The sequence below is a fragment of the Mobula birostris genome, chromosome 4, assembly GCF_030028105.1.
Source record: "Mobula birostris isolate sMobBir1 chromosome 4, sMobBir1.hap1, whole genome shotgun sequence".
Classification (NCBI taxonomy): Eukaryota; Metazoa; Chordata; class Chondrichthyes; order Myliobatiformes; family Myliobatidae; genus Mobula; species Mobula birostris.
Genome location: NC_092373.1, coordinates 38,664,904 through 38,680,324, shown reverse-complemented (window position 1 = coordinate 38,680,324; position 15,421 = coordinate 38,664,904). Strand labels below are relative to the sequence as shown.

Below are 15,421 nucleotides of genomic sequence, written 5' to 3'. Positions count from 1 at the left end.
ATTTTCGCCAAACTAAGACATAGCATCACTTGAGAGAACCATTGTGACGAAGTGGGAGCTGTAAAATTCTACCAAAAATGAAAAAAGAACAAGCCCATGTAGTGTATTTACAGGAAACTCACTTTAGTGATAATGAGCATGGAAAATTAAAGAGAATGGGCTTCACTAATTTGCTTTTCTCCTCATAAATCAGGACATAGAAGAGGAGTTGTTATTCTCATCTCAAGCAGGCTAAGTTCTGAAAAAGTATTCGAAATGGGAGATAAGGAGGGCAGATATATTCTGGTAAAGGGGAATATAGATGGAAATCCAGTTACTTTATTGAATATATATGCATCCCCAGGAAGTGATATTAGTTTCTTCCAGAAAATTACTAATATTATGGTAACAGAAACAGAAGGTCTCTTGATATGTGGGGGATAACTTGTACATTTTGGTCCTGTCCTCTTTAGGAAAAATATTTTTGATATTATGTCAACAGTTCTGTGTTTTGATTTACAACCCCATCCTATTACGGCAATTTTTGGATTGCCAATGGTAGAACATAGATCTCTATCTTCTTCAGCCTGTCCGATGATTGCATTTGTTACTTTAATGGCCAGAAGATCTATTTTATTGAACTGGAAGGAGACCAATCCTCCTACTACATTCCAATGGTTTTCCCAAACTATGTTTAAATATAGAAAAAATTAGAAGTGATATTTTTGATCCTTTAATTAAATTTGAAGAGACTTGGAAACCATTTATTCAACATTTTCATATGATGTAATTTGATCTTTCTGAATCCTTATTAACTGAAAATATATGAACAGAGGAGCGGAGTTGACAACATTACTGAACGTGTTCGATTTAAGACATTGGTCTAGCCCTGTTTTGTTCTGTTTGCTTTTTGGGGGGGGGGGGGGGTTCTTTTCATTTTTCTCTATGATTAATTACATGAGTTTGGAAGTCTATTATACCTGTGTTATCTGAAATCTTTTCTAGTATATGTTTATTAACAATAAGATTATTCCAATCTCTTTGTATCAACATTGCTATTTTGTTTATAATTTTGGAAAAATCAATAAAAAGATTTAAAAAGATATGTGGGGGAGACTTAAATTTACAATTATAACTCTTCCAATAGGAAAACTTATGAAACAAAGTCCTTACATAAGAAAGTTAAGACTCTTTTTGAGGATGTTGGTCTAAGTGATATCTGGAGGGACCTTTTCCCCGACAGAAGGGGTTACACTCATTATTCTGCCCCCCATTCCGTATATACAAGAAAGACTATTTCATAACATTTGAAAAAGATACAAAATAATAGTGATAAAAAATAAGCTAAGTGAAATTCAAGAAGCTTTTGAAATGTTTTACAAAACTCTATATTCCAAAGTTCCAGGGGGAAGCATAATCCAAATTGACACCTTCTTGAATTCTTTGGAGTTACTCACTTTAAGCAAAGAACAAAATAGAACAATGACTGCTGACATAACTGAAGCTGAACTAAAAACTGCGATTAGTAGGCTTAAGTTAAGCAAGTCACCAGAATCAGATAAATATACAGCAGAGTGGTATAAGGAGTTTAGCAGTGAGTTAATTCCTGTTTTACTCCCCACACTGAACTGGGCCCTGAGAAAGGCGCAAATGCCACCCAGCTGGAAGGAGGCGATAATCTCAGCTATACCGAAAGAAGGCAAGGATAAAATGGAATGTGGGTCATTTAGACCAATATCTGTTCTTAATGTGGATTATAGATTATTTACTTCCATCATGGCCAAACAATTAGAAGAGTTTCTACCCACACTGATGCATAACAATTTGACAGGTTTTATACAACGCCAAACACAAGACAATATACGAAGGACACTTCACATTATGGATCATACAAAAAAAATGAAATTGAAGCAATAGTGGTTAAGTGTGGACGCTGAAAAGGCATTTGATTCGGTTAATTGGAATTTTCTTTACAGAGTTTTACAAAGATTTGGTCTAAATGACAATTATTAAAACTATACAGGCACTATACAACAATTCTACTGCCAGGATTAAAATCAACGGATATTTATCTAATAGTTTTACCCTAGAAAGGGGCACGAGACAGGGTTGTGCATGGTCACCGCTACTCTTCACATTATATCTGGAACCATTAGCTCAATACATCAGACAAGATGAAGATATCAGGGGAATTACTATTAAAGGAACAGAGCATAAATTGGCCTGTTCTGCAGATGACATTTTGATCTACCTAGGGCAACCAACAGACTCTTTACCTAAATTGATGCAATCCTTTGAACAATATGGCCAATTATCAGGATATAAGATCAACACAGATAAAACCCAACTACTTTCATATAACTACAGCCCACCAAGAGAAATTGAAAGTAGATATCCCTGGGCATGGCAAACAGAGTCCGTCAAATATTTGGGCATCATTATGCCAAAAGATTTGGCAAAATTACCAGAATGCAATTATCAGCCTATATATAAAAAAAATTAAGAAAGATATAACAAGATGAAACCTAATTCCTTTTCTTGGTCTCAGTTCAAGGATTGAATCTATTAAAATGAATACACTGCCCAGACTACTATATCCTCTTTCAGACCCTGCCAATAGAGATTAACCAAAATCAATTCAATGAATGGAACAAGATGCTATCAAGATATATATGGCAAGGTAAAAGGCCTAAGGTTCGTCTCAAAACTTTGCAATTAGCTAAGGAAAAGGGGGGGGGGGGGGAATGGGGCCTACCTTCTCTTAGAGATTATTATTTTGCAGCACAGTTGAGAGCCGTGATATGCTGGTGCAACCCATCATATGACGCTCAATGGATGAACATTGAGGAGAGGATACTTTCCATCCCCATATAGGCAATTTTGGCTAATAACAACCTACAAAGTTTCATAAATAATATTGACAATCCGTGGGTGAAATGGACTCTTAAAATATGGAGAACTATTATAGAAGAATATAAACTAGAGAGAGACATTGCAATTCTTAAATGGTGTGTATATGACTCGGATTTTACGCCGAATAAACTGGATGCTAGATTTAAGGACTGGACAGCTAAAGGAATAACAGCTATTTGCAATATAATGAAAGAAGGAACACTGTTCAGTTTTGCAATGCTCAAAGAGGAACACTTATTAGAAAAACAAGATTTTTACTGATACTTACAGATGCAAGTTTGTTAATAGGAAGGTTAAAAATGTAACCAAGGCAAGTACATGTCTGATAGAGCTGTTTAGAAAAGCATATAATTCAGACAACGGTAGTAGAATAATTTCAAGCGTGTATAAGGGTTTGTCAAATCTTAAAACACATTCCACTTCATACATTAAAACAAATGGGAGAAGGAAGGAGGGATAATAATATCTGAGGAAGACTGGACAATAATATGGAGGTATCAATGGAAGTATACCAGTTCAAAGAAATGGAGGGAGTTCGGGTGGACAGACTTGATAAGGCATTTTATTACACCCTCTCAGAAATCCCATTACGATAGTAACACCCCCGTTTGCTGGAGAAATTGTGGAAATCAAAATGCAAACCATTATCATATTTTCTGGGAATGCCCCATTATCAAAGACTATTGGAGTGGGATACATAATGCCCTACAAGACATCTTTAAATGTGAAATCCCCTTAGAGGGTAAGACCATATATTCACAAGACAGAGCAGCAGTAGGCCATTCGGCCCATCGAGTCTGCTCCGCAGCTCCCCCATGAGCTAAACTATTCATCCATCTAGTTCCAATTTCTGGCTTTTTCCCCCATATGCCTTGTTACTCTGACCAATTAGATACCGGTCAATCTCCTCCTTAAACACCCTCAATGATCCGGCCTCCACAGCTGTATGTGGCAACGAATTCTACAAATCCACGACCCTCTGGCTAAAAAAATTTCTCCTCATCTCTGTTTTAACTGGGTACCCTCTAATTCTAAGACTATGGCCTCTTGTCCTGGACTCACCCACCAAGGGAAACAACCTTTCCACATCTACTCTGTCCAACCCTTTCAACATTTGAAATGTTTCTATGAGATCCCCTCTCATTCTTCTATACTCTAATGAATACAATCCAAGAGCCGACAAACGCTCCTCATATGTTGGCCCCTGCATTCCAGGAATCATCCTCATAAATCTTCTCTCAACTCTCTCCAACATCAGTACATCCTTTCTGAGATTGGGGGCCCAAAACTGCACACTATTCCAAATGAGGTCTCACTAATGCCCCATAGAGCCTCATCAACACCTCCTTACTCTTCTACACTATTCCTCTTCAAGTGAATGCCAACGTAGCATTTGCTTTCCTTACCGCCGATCTAACTTGGTGGTTAACCTTTAGGGTATCCTGCACAAGGACCCCCAAGTCCCTTTGCACTTCCGATTTTTGAATTTTCTCCCCATCTAAATAATAATCTGCCCGATTATTTCTTCTTCCGAAACGTACATTTGTCAACGTTGCATCTCATCTGCCATTTCTTTGCCCACTCTCCTAAACTGACTAAGTCTCTCTGCAACCTTTCCATTTCCTCAACATTTCCCGCTCCTCCACCTATCTTGGTGTCATCCGCAAACTTAGCCACAAAACCACTTAATCCATAATCCAAATCATCGATATACATCGTAAAAAGAAGCGGCCCCAACACCGACCCCTGCGGAACATCACTAGTAACCAACAACCAATCAGAATAGGATCCCTTTATTCCCACCCTTTGCTTTCTGCCTATCAGCCAATGCTCCACCCATTTCAATATCTTTCCTATAATTCCATGGGATCCCATCTTATTAAGCAGCCTCATATGCAGTACCTTATCGAAGGCCTTTTGAAAATCCAAATACACAATATCCACAGCCTCTCCCTTGTCAATCTTATTCGAGATTACCTCAAAAAATTCCAATAGGTTGGTGAGACAGGATCTTCCCTTCATGAAACCATGCTGGCTTCGGCCTATCTTGTCATGCACCTCAAGGTATTTCATAACCTCGTCCTTGAGGATTGACTCCAGTATCTTTCCAACTACCAATGTCAGACTAATAGGTCTGTTATTTTCTTTTTGCTGCCTCCTTCCTTTCTTAAAGAACGGAACTACATTTGCGACCTTCCAGTCCTCCGGAACCATGCCAGAGTCTATTGATTCCTGGAAGATCATTTCCAATACTTCCACAATCTCCAAAGCCACCTCCTTCAGAACCCTTGGGTGCACCTCATCCGGACCGGGAGACTTATCTATTCTTAGTTCACTTAGCTTCCCAAGCACTTTCTCTCTAGTAATCTTGACTCTACCTAATTCTATTCCCTGATACCTCTGGCTATCAGGTATATTGCTCATGTCTTCCACTGTGAAGACTGATGCAAAATATTCATTCAGTTCCTCCACCATCTCTGTTATCCATTATAATTTCTCCAGCATCATTTTCAATCGGTCCCGTATCTACCCTTGTCACTCTTTTACTCTTCATCTATTTAAAAAAAAACTTAGTATCTTTTTTTATGTTAATCGCCAACTTCCTTTCATAATTCATCTTTTCTTTCCTAATGACTTTCTTAGTTTCCTTCTGTAAGTTTTTAAAAGTCTTCCAGTCCTCATTTTTCCAACTAATTTTTGCTTCCCTGTACGCCGTTTCTTTTGCTTTTATTTTTGCCTTAACCTCTCTCGTTAGCCACATTTGTGCCATTTTTCCATTCATGATTTTCTTTTTTCTTGGAATATATTTTTCCTGCATTTTCCTTATTTCTTGTAGGAATTTCATCCAATTCTGCTCTGCCGTCCCTCCATTTAGCTTACTTTTCCAATCAACTTGGGCCAGTTCCTCCCTCATACCACTGTAATTTCCCCTGTTCCACTGAAATATCGATACACCTGATACCAGCTTCTCCTTTTCAAATTTGAAACTGAACTCAATCATATTATGATCACTACTTCCAAGGGGTTCCCTTACCTCCAGCTCCCTAATCGCCTCAGGTTCATTACACAGCACCCAATCCAAAACAGCCAGTCCCCTGGTGGGCTTCTGGACAAGTTGCTCCAAAAAGCCATCCTGTAGGCATTCTACAAACTCCCTCTCCTGAGATCCATTACCTTCCTGACTTTCCCAAACCACTTTCATATTAAAATCCCCCATAATTATCTTGACATTTTCCTTCTGATATGCTTTTTCTATTTCCAGCTGCAACTTGTAGTCCACATCCCGGCTGCTGTTTGGAGGCCTGTATATAACTGCTATTAGTGTCTTTTTACCCTTGCCATTTTTTAATTCTACCCATAAGGATTCTACCTCTTCTGATCCTATGTCCCTTCTTTCTATTGATTTGATATCGTTACTTACCATCAGGGCCACGCCGCCCCCTTTACCTACCTTCCTATCTTTCCTATACACTGTGTATCCTTGGATATTCAGCTCCCAGTCATTTAGCCATGACTCGGTGATGGCCACAATGTCATATCTTTTAACCTGCAGCTGTGCAGCAAGGTCATCCACTTTATTTCTAATGCTGCGTGCATATTTTGGGTATATTCCTCAAGAATGGTTGAAGAGAGATAAATATTTAATGAATGTATTGCTGGTGGCTGGTAAAAAGACCCTTACCAGGAAATGGTTATCACAGGAGAGCCCAACTTTAAATGTATGGATGGAAATTACAATGGACATTTACAAAATGGAGAAGATAACAGCATCTGTTAATCATAAGCTGGAAAAATTTGATTCATACTGGAAAAAATGGTTTAACTACATAACACCTCATAGGCCTGATTTTATTCTCACAAATCAATGAATGTTGTTTAAAAAAAAATCACTCCCTGCTCTGTACATAGTTTTCTTCTTTTGATTGTTCTTTCTTTCCTCTCCTTTCTGTAAGTGTATACCTCAGATAAATATTATGTGGAGATTTGTGACAAATATGATGATATCTATGTATAGTATCTGAAATACATTATGGAAATGTTTGATGATGATATTCAATAAAAAATAAATTACAAAAAAAGGATAATCCCAAATATACCAGAAAAAAAAATGGCATCCTACCAACTCTCCACCAAATCTTCTTCCACAATTTAAGCAAACTATTTCACGGTAAGTTGATCTTTACTAGCTGTATTAAACTTACGGAGTTATTGTCATCTGAATTTCTAATATCATGCTATACAAGCAATTATTGCATAAGAAAGGTATTGAAATGGAGGCTAAACATTTCTTTTTTAAGAAAGTTCTCTACACTTCATACTTGTTCTGCCTTTAGTGGCATTTCCCTACATCAAATCTGATTTAGATATGATCCTTTAAATGTAAAGGTTTATTGGTATCGGTCTTGAATACTCAGTGATTGAGCATCTATTGGCTTCTCTGTGTAGAATGTCAAAGGATTAAATACCCTCTGGGTGAAGAAGTTTTATATGTTCAATGTTCTGAAAAGTAAAATCCTACTTCTGGAATCAGTTCTATAAATCCAAGGCAAGGGAGAAATCAACACTGTTTCTTATGTGAAGAACTCTCCTCACTCGTTCCTATCTCCAAATGGTGACCTCTTTTTCCTGCCTGAGTCCCAACTCCACCCTTCCCTAGTCACTGGAAACAGAAATGCTGGTGTAGTTAGCAGTTTAAAAGGTGAATAATATGTTGTTAGCAGTTGCAAAAGGCTTCAAATACATGTCTTGCTGGAATTGTCCAAGACGTAGAGAGATCATATCTTGAATATATTACTGATTTTGGCCTCCTCATTAAAGAAGGGTGGTGCTTTCTATGGAGGGAGTGTAGCAAAGGCTTACCATACTGATTCCTGGGATGTAGGACTGATTATATTGAACAGCAGAACAAGTTCAAAGGGGCAAATAGCTCAGTCTGCCATTCTATAGTTGATCTACTTTAATTCTGGACAATGTTATGAAAACTATAATTTCTTCAGGACGTGAATGATTTTATACTTAATATTTATCAAAATGGAACACTGTATGAATAGAGAACAGTTTAATGAGGTAACTTAGCATTAATGCACATTTTTTTTAAAAAAGTTAATTACCATAACCTGAAGTGTAATTTGGACCTCGACGACCACGCCCTCGATAGGGTCTGCTACCACGCAGTGAAGCAGTACTCTCATCAGTGATATAACCCTTATCTTTCTCTGGCCGACTTGGCACTGGCCTATACCCCATACCAATCTGACGTAGTTGCTCATCGATTAGCAACCGGTCCAGTCTCAGCTGTTCTACTTCCTAGAACATACAAAGCAAATTAATATTATTCCTCAAAGGAACAAAAAGAATAATTCTGAATTAAAACCTAATGATAATTAAAAGCTTGCAGTAATAGAAGAGGTGGCAGGTTTTAGAATGCCCATTGGGAAAATTACGTATTTGCTTGCAGCAAAATTTAAGTTATAGCTTTGATCATTCTTTAATGGCATTTTCTCATGCAGATGATAATCAATAATTTCATTGTGCTATGTGAATTTTAAATGACCAAAATTAACTCAATTTCGAAGATATGAAAATGTTTCAGAGATCACTTTGTGCCAAAAACAAATGAAACAGAGCTTATAAGATCACCACCTCCCTCTGGTTCCTCTCCTCCATGGCCACTGTCCTAGCCTATTGGATTCCTTCTTCAGTTCTTTACTACTTCCACATTTAATTTTCTTACTTTATTCCTCCACCTACTCACTTTCACCCTCACCCAATATCACCCATCACCTGCCAGTTTGTACTCCTTCCCCTCGCCCAGTGTCATACTTTTACTTCTGCCCCCTTCCCTTCCAGACTTGATGAACGGTCTTGGCCCAAAACACTAGCTGTTCATTCCCTCCCATAGATGCTGCCTGATTTGAGTTCCTTCAGCATTCTGTTTGTGTTGCTCAAGATTTCCTGCATCTTCAGAAAACTCTTCTTTTAAGCTTATCTGTACTTCTGTTTTCTATGAAGTACAGAAACCTGTAATCTTTGTCAGCAATTTTCATCCGATGTACTCACTTGCTTTTCTGTCAAGTTCCATAACGAAAGCAATGATCAAAAGATGTTGCCTTTGGGATTTTTAGTGCTGATATATTATTCAATCAGAAGTAGGAAAAGGAAAAAGCCATCAGGCCCTTCAAGCCCACCCCACCATTTAACACGATTATGGCCTCAACTCCTCTTCTGTGCCGTCGCTCCACACCCTTCTATTCCTCAATCAACTTTTTATTCACCTTCTGTTTAAATATTTCCAATGATTCAGCATCCACAATGAACTGCAGCAGAGTAGTGCTGAGTCACCATTCTTTGTAAGAAGAAACTTCCATCTACCTTAGTTTTGAATGACTTATCCCTTATCTTGTAGTTACTTCTCCTTGCTCAAAACTCTCCAACTAATATAAGTATCCCCACATCTACCCTGTCAAGCTTCCTTAATATCTGTATGGACAAGGTCACCCTCATTCTTTTAAAATCCAAGTTATTTAGTCTTGCTTGGTAGTACAACCTCCTTCAATGTTACTATATCTTTAAGGGGATCAAAATTGTACTCAGTATTTCAGGTTAGGGAAAGAGTTAGCAGTGGGTGATGTGGGAAAAGTTAGTTTATTATTCATATATTTGAGTGATAAACCACTGCTAGATCTCTCCAATTAACCCTAGATAAGGAATAGCTTATTGAGGCTCAGAAATGCCACTGAGTAGAAGATACAATGCATACCTTGAGGTAAGAAATATGATACTCCAAAAGAACTTGCACATTTCCAATGCTCTCCTTTGTTCCAACAAAAGTAAATGGGACCATTCCCTAGTAAAATTTAAGAATAAATCCACCATTAGTAATATTCTTCAAAACAAAGTAGAAACTTTACTTTTAATTAAGTCTTAACATTTTTAAAAGTGAACTTATTCCTGTAGTAATCAATATAATCATGTATGTTACCTTGAGATATGACATCTTCTTTGATCCTATTTCTGCAAACACAAATATCCAACTTCCCTTCCTGATCATTATCTAAATTGTACTATAACTAACTGCCACCCTTTGGGCAGTAATTCTGCAGTGCTGCCAAACCAACACCTCAAGTGTCAAACATTCCTTGCTCCATCATAAAAATCAGTATTCTGCTTATTAAAAGTTACTAATTGAGGAAAAAGTGCACAAGTAACTGCAAATAGATAAATATCACAAAATACTTTAATAGCAAAATGCAAGTACCACACTCTTAATTATGGGGGCACATAGTGCAATGAAATCATTTAATCTTTTCTGGTGAATGTGTCACACTAAAATGACAGTCAAAAAACCTTGCTCTTCTGTGAATACAGACAAGGATATTCTGTGTTGCAATCCAAAGTCACTCCTCAGTGGAACAAGCCATACTCTTGACTGACAGTTCCACAGAGAAGCATCTGTAATGCTGCACTCTTTGCAGATCCACCCTAGTTCAGATACCAAAACATGTGGCCACCTGCTCAACTATTGCACACAAGTACTTACTCAATACCACTTGTAATTATTGAGGGCCCACCAAAGATAACATTTTAAACTTCCTAGCAAGCTTTCCAAAAAGCCACCAAATGGCTATCTGCATATTACATGGTATAAACGATTGCATGACATGAGGAAAGCTTCAAGCATAAATGGGACGCTTATCTTCAATTGCCAACCACCTAATTTTTGGTATGAGCAACAAGCAGTTGAAATTAATATCACATCTCAAACAGCTTCACATGGAAAATATTCTCTTGCACATGCTGCAAGACCACAGTACTTCTGCAATCAATACAGCAAAGTTTCCATGTTTTCAATAGAACATGCATTCAGTTTTAACCAATTAAAGAGAAATAAAGCAAGATTGAAGACCTACTTAGCAATTTCCTTTCCATCAATGCTAGCAATAAACATTAACCATCAGCATTTATATTTCAGGATATTGGAGGATCTGTCAAGACCTGCATTCCTTTGAGTGTTCCTAATGGTCGCTCAGGAGATGGTGAGCCACCTTCTCCCACCAAAACATTCTTCCTAAACTGCAATGAAAGAACACCAGTAATAAGTCTCTTGACCAAAATTTCTTCCAGCACCAAAAACGTCCAACATTGTTCAACACTTATTTTTTTTTTTTTTTTAAAAACTGAACCAAAAGGCAACAAGAAGTTTAAGTTCTAAGCAGCAGAACCATGATGCTTCAGAAAAAAAAAATGCAAAGTCGTATTAGATTGGAATCATTCAGTTAAAAGACGGTGCCTAGAAATTCATCTGTTCCACCTGTAGATTCAGTCTCCAAAAAAACCTATTCCCTGGACTACAATGGAATGATTTGGAACCAGAATGTAATATATCAATTCAAAATCAAAATGAAACTGTAGACAGTAGAAATCCATAACAAAAACAAAAAATGCTAGAAAAACTCAAGTCAATAAGCCAGCTTCTGTGGAAAGGTGAAAGATCTTTGACCTGAAACATGAACAGTTTCTCCTTGCACTGATGCTGCCTGATTTGCTGAGTTAAAAATGTTTAGCGCTATTGACCATATGTGTACTTTGGCAATAGGACTTAAATTTAAATACTAATACAGAAGGTCAACAAATAATGTGCTACCAAAGTTTTCTTTCATCTTACTTAACAAAATAAAACAATTAGTTACCTTACAATGTCACAGAATTATAAAAGCAGAATATAGCTTAGCGATTTTACTATAAATCATAGTACTAAAGTTCCATAAGAAATAAAATATAAAAGTACTTGCAAATATTTCAGAATTGCGGCATCTTGATATTGAGAGAAATTTTTAAATGTGGTTGGATTCCCAAAAATAATCAAATATTAGTACAATTGAACTGATTAAGAGCAATACAACAATCTGTACAAAATACATATAAGCAACCTTTTTAATATACTTACCTCTTCTCTTGGTTGCCTGCTGTCGTTATCACCTTCAATTCGCACCCTAACTACTCCCGATTTGTCTACTATCTCCTGAATAACTTTACCATTTTTGCCAATTACTTTTCCTGTAATTAAAAAAAATCGAGATTGGCAAAGTTAGGGAAAGGTCCAATTTGAAAAACATTTTCAAAGTTACATTTATTACAAATCAGTTGATGGGGGGAAAATTGAACAATTCTCTCCAATTCCTAGAAAAACAATTCTAAAAGTAAAATCAGTTTAATCCATGCTTTGTAAAACAATTTAAAAATCATTTCTAAAACAATGGGCATAATGAACACACTTGACTGCTTTTCAGCATTAAACCTCACATTACAAATAGGAAAGCCATTTGACCCAATGTTTAGGAAGCAAGTTGTATATATAAAGTTAAGTGCCTGTACTGCACTTCCAGGGAGTGAAGGGATACAGGCAATATGCAGGTAGATAGGATGAGTTTTGATTTGTATTATGATCAGCAAAGATAGTGCAGGTCCTTGAGCCTGTCTGCTCCTGTGCTATACAGTTCTATATTCTTACAATCCACCTTTTCAAAGTTATGTGTCTATTTTATCAATAAGATATCTTTAATGATTGGCATACAATGTTCCTGCATGGATGAGCATAACATAAGCACAGATTGACCAGAGATTGAAACAAACAACAGAAACTTCATTATTTGGGTTAAAATATTTGTGCATTAAACTTGCTTCCTTAAATATCATTCTGTTTGGTTTCACAAATTATCTCCACAGATCTCAAACACCAATCTGCTGAGTTGAATTAAGCATTTCCAGGGGTGAAACTGTATATGCCCTGCATCAAGACCAGCATCTGCAGTCTCTCGTGTCTCCATGCATTACAAACTTCATTTATCACTACTTTCTATATGCAATACTTACCTACTAATTCTCTGGGAACTTGAACAGAATCCTCTACAAACTCAAGAAAACTTCTAGCTTTCTGGACTGCCTCTTCATTCTGGAAACAAAAGATTTTATTAAACTTTTCATTTGTTACACAGAATATTAAATATTGCACGTAGTATTCAACATTTGCCAGAATCTCTTCCCCATGATATTTCTCTTCCAGTATTTAAGCAAAGTTCCAATTACATTATTGTGAAAACAAAATAATATGGGAAGTACATTCTTACTGAAGTCCTTTTATTTTTATTTTCTAATAACATATTTATCAAGTGGACAAGTCTGATGCAAGGCACACACAAGGTTTTAACAGCAGTTTCTTCCCCTCCGCTATCAGATTTCTGAATGGACAATGAACCCATGAACTCTACCTCACTATATTTTCCCCTCTTTTTGCACTACTTATTATAAACACACACACCCACCCACACCCCTTAGGTAATTTATAGTATTTTTACTATGTATTGCACCGTACTGCAGCTGCAAAACATCAATTTTCATGACATATGCCATTGATATTAAACCCGATTCTGAACTGCGCAAATTCTATTAATAGCAGTGAACTGTGACTGCGCTCAGGTTTATGGGACACCAGCACTAATTAATTTCAGGTTGGCATTATACTGCAGAAAATCTCTTCAACAATCAAATTGATGACAGTACTAGATCAACACCAACTTTCTCCTGGATTAGGCGGCTTCAGAGAGCTTTGCGAACAGTCAAGACCAGTAATACTTATGAGTCGCAAATTAAACTTCTGTTAAATTTCATTTGTTCTATATTTGAGATGCTTGTAATTTGTAAATAGATGACAGAGGACCAGCTCATCTAACATTACTGTTCATTGCCCAGCAAGTTTAAACCAAACAAGAAAAAAAAGTCATTTTTAAAAACTAGCAGCTATTATTTGGGTTTAAGTCCTCAACACAGGAAACAAAACTCCAGTTTATAATTAAACATCTCCAAGTTGGCAGTTTCAATGTTTGAAATGGAAGTTGAGTTTTTAAAGCACAAGCTTACCCAATTTTGCTGCAGTCTATCCCAATAATTTTACTGCACTTTTTCTTTAATTAAAAGCCTTGTTTTTCTCACACTGACAACTGCTAATATTAAAAAAAACAAGCAACACAGTACCATAGCTCATGACTCATCATAGAGCCCCATACATTTCACTACACCATTTCATTAAGTGTGATTCAAGATCGGATAATAACTATTGTTAGAATTTATATATGGATTTTACTTGAATTATGCCATGGAAATCAATAGTAGCACACAGTAAGTGCAATGAAAATCAGCAGTTAAGATGTAATTGAATATCTCTTCTTCCAGTAGAAATAGAAGATCTTCCAACTTAGGAGCAGTTTGTATCATAATCTCTGCAGTAAATTAATTGTCACAGTACCGTTTGTTACATCTATAAGGGTGTGGAGAATGGATTTGTTCCCTAACCTACAATGCATTCATTATCTCATTTTTAAAAAAATAATCCATTTGTTACTGTGATACAGATGGCACTGCACAAATGTTCTTGTGCTGATGATATTAAGTGACGAATTTATGATTTTAAGCCTAGCAATGAATGGACAGAACTCAAACTGATCCTGTTGAAAACCGGAGTGGTCAAATACTGAGTGAAGCATATATTGCTGCAAATATGAATATCCGTAATTGAAATTTATGTCTATGCCAAGCAAGACTTCCACTTTGGGGACTATCTCCTTTCTCAAAATTGTTTCACTGAACAAGGCAGCTTATATTCATTATGCGACGCTAAGGGTGTTGCTCAGTTAATAGTAGAAATTTTAGCAAATAGATCAGAATGATGTATTTTTACTTTTTATTAATAATAGACATACACAGTATATTTACATGTAAATATAAGAAAACACACGTTGCTCAAAATCATTTGGTGAAGAATTTTACATCTCTTTCTATGATAGACACAGGATATCACGAGTTATGAAAAGATAGGAAGATCCAAAGTTAAAATGCCAAGTATAACAATTTTTGACAGGCTATCTTTAAAGATATTAATTGGCACGAAGACTTCCTTGGCACCAACAATAAATTTCTTAGCTTTGACAACTTATCAGAATAAAGTTAGTTACCATATGCTAACCAAGGGAATAAATGTAAACATACCACTGATTTTCAAATGAGATATTAACATTACTGGCAAAATGCAGAGCTGTATTACAAACTTCCTGGAAATACTTTATTTGTAGCCTTTTTCTAGATACACCAACATGAACTTAATATCATGTAACCTTACTACTATGGTTTTTGCCCAAGCAATTTGAACGCATGACTTCATTGTCACTAGAATTCTCATTCTTCTCAGGGAGGTGACAAAAGCAAGCTGGAACAATTCAAGTATAGAATGTAGGCCATCTTTTCTTTAAAAAACATTTTTCTTGGGGGTCCTACAATGGTTAGCCGACCCAAATAAAGTACGACAAACAACCCATAGGAGAGGGAAGTGAAAGTGTTTCTGGGATTGTCTAAAAGAAGCAAAAATATTAAAAAAGTGTTTTGTTTGGATGAAGGGAAAAAATGATTAAAACTTCATTTCAAGTTTCCATAAAACTACACCAATTTTGTATCAATGTTGGTGGACATTTTATTTAAA

The 15,421-nt window shown here is 36.5% G+C and overlaps 1 protein-coding gene across 5 annotated transcripts in view; it reads right to left on the bottom strand.

Moving 5' to 3' along the window:
* The window catches only part of fxr1 (FMR1 autosomal homolog 1), a 68,576-nt gene that overhangs the window by 18,193 nt on the left and 34,962 nt on the right, over positions 1-15,421 (bottom strand). For all 5 annotated transcript variants that reach the window (XM_072255209.1, XM_072255210.1, XM_072255208.1 and 2 more), the window contains 4 exons: positions 12,766-12,844; positions 11,840-11,949; positions 9,653-9,739; positions 8,004-8,199 (listed from right to left, as the gene is read on the bottom strand). In XM_072255209.1, coding sequence (XP_072111310.1) covers positions 8,004-8,199; positions 9,653-9,739; positions 11,840-11,949; positions 12,766-12,844 — 472 coding nt within the window. The remainder of the gene's footprint in view (positions 1-8,003; positions 8,200-9,652; positions 9,740-11,839; positions 11,950-12,765; positions 12,845-15,421) is intronic.